General features: G+C 41.0%; 1 protein-coding gene across 1 annotated transcript in view; it reads left to right on the plus strand.

Annotated features, from left to right (window-relative positions):
- Window positions 1–8,887, plus strand: part of SPATS1 (spermatogenesis associated, serine-rich 1) — a 38,228-nt gene that overhangs the window by 11,612 nt on the left and 17,729 nt on the right. The window contains exons 4-5 of the mRNA XM_011986902.1: window positions 4,892–5,016; window positions 6,288–6,449. Of these exons, the coding sequence (XP_011842292.1) occupies window positions 4,892–5,016; window positions 6,288–6,449 (287 nt within the window). The remainder of the gene's footprint in view (window positions 1–4,891; window positions 5,017–6,287; window positions 6,450–8,887) is intronic.

Below are 8,887 nucleotides of genomic sequence, written 5' to 3' on the forward strand. Positions count from 1 at the left end.
AATGTCAGATGAATAGACCACAATCTAACCAGTGACCTATAGTTTTAAAGAGTTGCTATTGTAAATAGTGCTGTAATGCATATCCCTCTACATTCGGCTTTTGCCCATCTCCGGTTATATTATAAAAGTAAATTCCTAGAAGTGGATTTATTCAGTCAAAGTTAAGGGAAGTTGCTCAAGTGATTCTTTATATAATAAAATCTGCTCCAAGTGGACTTGCTGCCCCCAGCACTAGACATGGAAGAGACTGGCATAATCCTTAAGCTCTGCCTCTTTCGGTCCTCTGCAACAGATGCATACCACTAGCAGCAGCAGTGGGTCCATGTATTGGGAGGGAAAGAAAGCCCAGACTGTGAAGTTCACATCCTGTAGGATGGGGAACTGGGTGATTGCTGCCAGTTCTGCATTCCTAATTCCCACCTAAATAAGTCCCCTTTATCGCTCATGATACCTGGGTTATGGAGCACCTAACTCAGTCAAAGCGTGTGTAGCCAAATCTAAAGCTCCAGTCTAGACATAGCCTCAGGCTTTGGATTGATAAATTGAACTGCTTTCTAGATATCTCCACCTGATGTCCCACAGGCCTCCAAACTCAACGTGCCTTGACTGAACTTCTCATCACCCATCCTCACAAATCAAATCCTTCTGTGTTCCTTGTCTCAGTTGATAATATCGGTATTCATACAGCCCCAAAGGTATAGATTGACAGGTCATACTTGTCTCCTCCAGCTCATCCAACTGGGGATCAAGCCCTGAAACACCATGTAAGTCTATCTCTTCTACTCCATCTGTATTACCGTGGTCCCACTCAAGGCCCTGATCATCTCTCACCTGGACCACTGTAATACCTTCTTGATTAGTTATTTATTGGTGCACAACAAGTCACCCTAACTTAGTGACTTAAAACAACAAACATTTATTATCTCACATTTTCTACAGGTCAGGAATCTGAGTATAACCTAGGTGGGTGCCTCTGGCTCGAGGTCTGTCTCACAAGATTGCAGTCAAGGTGTTGGCCAGAGCTGTGGACTTATCTGAAGGCTCAACTGCGGGGGGTGTGGATCCATTTCCAAGCTCACTCATATGGTTGGTGGCAGGATTCACTTCCTCACAGGCTGCTGGGGCTGATAGTTCAGTTCTCTACTGGCTGTTGGCCACAGGCTTCCCTCAGTTCCTTGTCTCTACAGAGGGCAACTCACAACATAACAGCTGTCTCTCCTCACGAGCAAGCAGGAGTGCACACAAGAAAAAGCCACAGTCTCTTTGTAACCTAACCTGGGAAGTGACATCCCATAACATTTACTATTTTCTCTTTGTTGAAAGTGAGTCAGTAGGTCTAGCCTATACTCAAAGGGAGAAGATTACAGGAGGGAATAAATGCCAAGAGGCAGAGATCATTGGCAGCCATGTCAGAGGCTGCCTGCTACACTCTCCTAAATGGATTCCCTGACTTAAGTTTTATATTCTCAAAGTTCATTCCTTTTATAGCTTCTAGAGTTTTCTAACCACATGTGACCATGTCATGGTCTTGCTTACTATTATTTAATGATATCCCATTAAAGCTTGATAAAAAAGAGTCCCCCCTCATATGAACTGCAAATTCTCCAGATCTGTCTCCTTCTCTTCTCCAGTTTTATCTCCAATACTCCTGCCACAACCACATCAAATGTCGTAATTTCCCTGATGTTTCTTCCTTCTATGCTTTTGCTTACATTGCCTCCTTTGCTTGAAGTGGCTTTCTCCAATGGCTTGCTGTGTGCACATATTGTAGAAGCTGCTCGGCTTCCACTGACTTTCCAGTGGCGTCATCTATGCTATTCTCCTTTTTCTGGGGAATTGATTTTCACTCCTTCCTTACCAAGTTTTTTTTTTTTTTTTAGATGGAATTTCACTCTCCTGTTGTCCCGGTCGGAGTGCAATGGCACCATCTCAGCTCAATGGAAACTTGGCCTCCTGGGTTCAAGTGATTCCTCCTCCTCAGCCTCCTGAATAGCTGGGATTACAGGTGCATGCCACCACACCTGGCTAATTTTGTGTTTTCAGTAGAGTCGGGGTTTCACTATGTTGGCCAGGCTAGTCTCGAACCCCTGACCTCAGGTGATCCACCCACCTCGGCCTCCCGAAGTGTTGGGATTACAGGTGTGAGCCACCATGCCCGGCCCTTCCCTACCCAGTTTTTAAATATTTTAACACAAGGTCTTGCTATGTTTCCCTGGCTGGTCTCAAACTCCTGCCTACCCAGTTTTAATGAGTATTCTGAATAGGAGCTACCATCATCTTACTTGTCTCCACTTCCTGATTGTGATTGATTTAAGGGAGAACGTGTGATCTAAGCTGAGCCAGTGAGTTCTTCCCTGAAATTTTTCACATAGGAAATAGGGGCAAAAATTGGTTGGAAGACATGAGAATTTGAATCTGGGCTGTCAGTGGCCTTTTTGCTCTTGTGAAGAAGCTCATCTGCAATTGGCAAAAATGAAGCCAAGGTGTCAGGATAAGCAAAAGAGAGTGACAGTTCTGAGACATTGAACCCCAATTCCAGTTGTCCTCAACTGTACTCTCGTGATGGAAACTAACACACCTCCAAAATTGCTTATCTTCTGAAATAGGGGTGGGGGCACTGAGTTATTGGTCCTACCTACATCACAGGATTGTTAGCAGGGAGCAGACAAGACGAGCAATATGAAGTTGCTTTGATGCCATTTAAATATGAGTGATGCATTGTTATGAAAAAAGATCCTTTGACTTGATAACAGATCATTGTACCTGAAAACACTGTCCAAGGCCAGGTCTCAGACACAAAGCCATTTAAACCAGAAATGATTGCATTTTCTGCTGACACCTATAAAAGTTTGTTGTGGGTCTTTATAAACTGCTAGGAAGTTCAGCGCTAAACATAATGCTCTATTATTGTAATCATTTCAGTCTAGGTTTGTTTTTGATTATTTATTCATCTTCTCTATATACTTATTGATTTTTTATTTACATTTAATGGTTTTATTAAACATGCCTTTTTGGTAACAGATTTATTTAAACATAATTCACATACCATAAAAGTCACCCACTTAAAGTGTGTACACAACTTGATGGCTTTTAATGTATTTGTAAAGTTGTGCAACTATCACCACAATCAATTTTAGAACATTCTCATCACCACAAAAAGAAATCCATACCCTTTAGCAATCATTGCCCCGCACCCCCATCTTTCTGTCCCTCTAGTCTGAGACAACCATTAATTTACTTTTTGTCTCTATAGATTTGCCTGTTTCAGACATGTAATATTAATGGAATTATCAATATGTGGTCTTTGGTGTCTGGCTTCTTTCACTTAGCATAATGCTTTCAAGGTGCATACATGTTGTAATATATATCATTCCTTTCTAAAAATTGTGGTAAAATATATATGGCACAACAGTTGCCATTTTATCCATTAAAAAAACGTTTTTAAAGAGATGGGATTTCACTCTGTAGCCCAGGCTGGAGTGCAGTGGCATAGTCACTGCCACTGCAGCCTCCACTTCCTGGGCTCAAGTGATCCTCCCTCCTCAGCCTCCCAAGTAGCTAGAACTACAGGTGTGCACCACCACACCTGGCTAATTAAAATTTTTTTTGTAGAGATGAGGTCTCAGTATTTTGCCCAGGCTGGTCTCAAACACCTGGGCTTAAGTGATCCTCCTATCTTGGCCTCCCGAAGTACTGCCTGCCTGATTTTATCCATTTTAAGTGTACAATTCAATGGCATTAATTACACTCATAGTGTTGTGTAACCATCACCATTGTCTATTTTCAGCCATTTTCATCACTCCAAACGGAAACTCTATGACCATATAGCAATAACTTGCCATTCTCCCCTCTCCTCAGCCCCTGGTAACCTGTAATCTACTTTCTATGAAATTACCTATTCTAGATATTTCATATAAGTGGAATCACATAATATTTGTCCTTTTGTGTCTGGCTTATTTTACTTAGCATAACGTTTTCAAGGCTCACCATGTTTTAGCATGCATCACTACTTCATTCCTTTATTTTTTTCTTATATTTTTGAGACAGGATCTCACTTTGTTGCCCAGGCTGGAGTGCAGTGGCGAGATCTCTGCAGCCTCTACTTTCTGGGTTTAAGCAATTCTCCTGCCTCAGTCTCCTGAGTAGCTGGGATTATAGGCATACACTACCATGCCTGGCTAATTTTTGTATTTTTAGTAGTGAGGGGGTTTCTCCATGTTGCCCAGGCTGGTCTTGAACTCCTGAGCTCAAGTGATCCATATACCTCAGCGTTCCAAAGTGTTAGGATTACAGGCAGAAGCCACCATGCCTAGCCACTTCATTAATTTTTAAGGCTGAATAATATTCAATGGTACGTATTATGTACCACATTTTGCTTATCCATTCTTCTCTTTATGAACACTTGGCTTGTTTTCATTTTGGCTATTATAAATAATGCGGCAAAGAACATTCACATGCAAGTATCTGTTTGAATCTCTGTTTTCAGTTCTTTTAGGTGTATACCTAGAAAGAGAATTGCTGAGTCTTGCGGTATTTCTATGTTCAACTTTTTGAGGAATCACCAAATTATTTTTAAACACTTTAAAAAAATCAGTAGAGATGGGATCTCACTATGTTGTTCAGTCTGGTCTCAAACTCCTGGCCTCAAGTGATCCACCTGCCTCAGCCTCCCAAGGTTTTGGGATTACAGGCGTGAGCCACTGAATGCCCATCTTTTCAATAAGTTTCAGTCCCCTTAAATTGTGAATACATAAATGATATGCTCAAGGACTTTTTATAGATGAGTAGTCCCAGTTCTCACAAGCGAGGGCAATTCTAGGGTAAACTATGTGAGATCAGGCTGTAACTACCAGTTTAAACACGTGGAAGAATCCTTCTGCTTTCTTTCCAGCACCACTGCTGACTTGGATCAGAAACCCTCCTCCTCACATTCTGGTCACTCCTCGGAAATGTCACTGCCTCAAGTCCAAAAGGATAAGTATCCTGAGGAATTCAGCCTGCTTAAGTTGCAGACAAGTAAGTCACAGACCCTCCTCCACATGCCTCTGTGCCCCAGGTCTTTTCAGAAGTCTACCATACTGTTGACCACCATCACTGAAGGCCCACAACTGTCAAGCATTTGACATACTTTATCTCAAAATTCACAACACTTCTGCCAGGAAGCTATTATATGTTTTTCAAAAATACAATGCCTTTATATAAAACCCATTAAAATACTGCAGAAAGACATTAAAATAATATAGAAGTATATAGAGTATAAAAACCCTTCCCCAATGTTTTCCAACAATATCCCTATTCTGCCTCATAGCCGTGAAGAGTTGATATATATTTTTCCTGTACTTTGAAATGTATATGTGTGTGTGTATATACACACACGTGTACATATATAGATGTAAAATAAATGGGTTAGTATACAAACTGGCATAAATAGATCATAGACCTCTTTCTGTGCCAATACATACAGATCTATGTGGCTAATATAGACATACCCATTTTACAGAGGAGGAAACTGAGGCTTTGAGACATTCAGTCATCCATAAAGCCACATGGCCAGGAAGTAGAGCGATGGGATCAGAACCCAAACTTGCTTGCCTCAAATCCTATGCTCTTCTTGGCTATCCCAAAGCCCACATTTCTCAAGCATCCCTAGAACTGCTAGGGGATCTTTTATTGTTTAAAGTCACTGTTAGCAATCTTACAGGAAAAGTATCAGATGATAAAACAAAGGCATTGCAAGGTCCAGAAACTAGCCTGAGGTCTCACGGAAGCTTTTCTCATTTGAAATTATCACAGGTACATTTCCCAGTGTCACCGTAGCGCATGTGCGTGCTATTGTTGCAGCCAATACCATGTTTCATCCACTTGAGGTGCCATGTGGATGGCACTGGCCTAACCATTTGCTGGTTGATGGCATTCTATTTTTCCTACACAGTTATCAGAGGGAAGATTGTATCATAGGTACTTGGAAGACTGTATGTGAGCTTCCCAACCAATACTTAACTGCCAAACATAAAGTTGGCTTTATTTTTGAAGGAGAGGATGAAGAGGGCAAACAAGCAAACAAAAACAAAGAAGGCCTCTTAGGTAGCTCTCCCCCCACTTCCCTTCCTTTTGTGTCTAGTCCCACAGAGTTTCACACTGTCTCTGATGTAGAACCAAGGGATTATACACATTAATTAAAGTTGTATAGCCAGATAGTGCCTGCGGAGTTTTCACCGCTTTTTGTCATCCAGTTGCATTATGAGGCTGGGAGCAGCACTAATGGAAGGCTTTCTGGTGTCTTGCAGAAGATGGGCATCGTCCTGAGTGGACGTTTTACCCGAGGTTTAGCAGCAACATCCACACTTACCACGTCGGAAAGCAGTGCTTCTTTAATGGAGTCTTCCTCGGCAACAAGAGGTCTCTATCAGAGAGGACGGTGGACAAGTGCTTTGGGAAAAAGAAATACGGTGATGTTTCTTTCTGGGTCTTGACTGTGCAGTCCCCGAAAAACTCTCAAGTTTAGTGATTCTATAGGCCCTGCGTTCTGTAGGTGGGGGCAGCCCTGTAGAGTCACCGTGTTCCCCTAGTGCAGCCAGGAAGACAGAAAAGTGAAGGGGACAGTTGGCAGGCTGCACGTTTTGGCAAAGAACTCACAACAGATGCTGATCCACATTTTCTTTTTTCTCTGAATTTCATAAAATGCAAATGTGACATTTAAGTCATCAGATAAGTTCTCTCAGATCCTTATTAATAGAAACCTCCATTGAAGTCTGAAGAAAAGAATTTATGTTCCAATTAGATGCTGCCTGGCATACACATTTAAATTGTACTTTATTTTCTCCACAAGGAAAACATCGCATAACCCTCAGCCTGAAGTGCATGTTTTTATTTTATTGCTGATTTAATTAAAAGCTATTGAAATGAATATATATCTACCTGTGTATCTGTATCTCTTTGGTTTGTAGCTCAGTGAGTTCTTTGCCCCAACCTACTCATAATAGACTTACTGAAAGACCCTCAAAAGTTGCTGAGTACCAATGGACCATTTATGACACATTTTTCTATATAAATCCCTGTGTAGGAGGCAACCATTGCTCCCGAAATAAATAGGATTGCTGTAGCAGGAATACAAAGAGAAAGAAGTAGACTGTTCTCAGTTTTGAGTTTTAAAATAGACTTTTAAACTCACAGCAGAGACAAATAGTTTTGAGAATTGAGGCTTTTATTTATTTGGGTAGAAAAATACATGGAAAGCCATACTAAATGAGCTGGGAGAGTGGTCATTGATATGGGAATCTGTGAGGAGTCCTGCACCTTGCACTTTTTTTTTTTTTTTTTTTTAAGACAAGGTCTTGTTCTGTGGCACAGGCTGGAGTGCAGTGCCACCATCTTGGCTCACTGCGGCTCTGAATGCCAGCCCCCTAGCCCCAGGCTCAAGCAATCCTCCAACCTCAGCCTCCAAGTTGCTGGGACTACAGGCATGTGCCACCATGCCTGGCTGATTTTTCTATTTTTAGTAGAGACAGGGTTTCTCCATGCTGCCCAGGCCAGTCTCAAACTCCTGGGCTCCAGTGATCAGCTAGCCTTGGCCTCTCAAAGTGCTGGTATTACAGGTGTGAGCCACTGCAGCCAGCCTACCCTGCACTCTTGAGCTGCAAGTACCTATCACAAGTAAATGGGATTATCATAATGACCCAAATCTTAATCTTCACTTATCACTGCCCTCCTGGCTCAAAAGTAAGCCACCTTATCCTGACCTTCCTTCCTTCCTTCCTTCCTTCCTTCCTTCCTTCCTTCCTTCCTTCCTTCCTTTTTCCTTTCCTCCCTCCCTCTCTCCATCCCTTCATTTCTTCTTTCCCTTCTTCCTTTAGGGTTTTATAAATACTGAGTAAATGCAATGATATATTTATGAAATATTTGTTGACTATATAGAATGAAATATAAGATATACTTACATTATACTTGTGTTCTTTTACTCCATTTAAGACGTAAAATATTAACTTTATATTTGAAGCCTCCAATATCCTCTTCCCTGAATATTCCATCTTTCCTCCCCCAACTCCAGTGGTAATCCATATTTTTTTAAAGAAAAACTTATCAGGTAAATTTTCAAACAATAGCATAATGAAACCCGATGTACTCATCCATTTAGCTTCAATAATGATCAATACCTGGCTAACTTGTTTCATCATTACCCCTCCTCCCAGGGATTATTTTAAAGCAAATTTCAGACATCATATTATTTCATCTCTAAATATATCATATGTGTCTCTGAAAAATAAGGATTATTTTATTAACATAACCACAATTCCATGTCCTAATATCATATTTTTAAAAATCAACAGTAATTCCTTAATATATTCAGTGTCCAAATATCCTATTATTTCATAAATGCCATAATTTAAAAATATTTAGCTTGTTTGGATCAGGATCCAAGTAAGGCCCACAGATTGAAATTGGTTGGTATGTCTCTTAAGTTTCTTTCAATATATAGGTCCTCCCTCCTTTTTTCTTGCAATATGTTTGGTGAAGAAACTAGGCCTTGTCCTGTAGTGTTGACTACGATCAGGACTTTGCTGATTACATCACTTGGTATCATTTAACAGGTTCCTCTTTCCTGTGTACTTCCTGTGAAGTGGTAGTTGGATCTACAGGCTTGATTCGTTTTAGTATGATTACTTCTTAGGTGATGTACAGTGACTTCTTTAAACATCAAATGCAATGGTCTTTTTCCATTTCTTCTCTTCCTTGATCTCACTGCAGCACTCGATACTGTCAAGCTTGACACTGGACATGTCTTCCTTTGTGAAATTCTCTCCCCACTCTTTCTTTTTCTCCCTTCCTTCCTTCCTTCCTTCCTTCCTTCCTTCCTTCCTTCCTTCCTTCCTTCCTTCCTTCCTTCCTT

The sequence above is a fragment of the Mandrillus leucophaeus genome, unplaced genomic scaffold (genome assembly GCF_000951045.1).
Source record: "Mandrillus leucophaeus isolate KB7577 unplaced genomic scaffold, Mleu.le_1.0 Scaffold3, whole genome shotgun sequence".
Lineage (NCBI taxonomy): Eukaryota > Metazoa > Chordata > Mammalia > Primates > Cercopithecidae > Mandrillus > Mandrillus leucophaeus.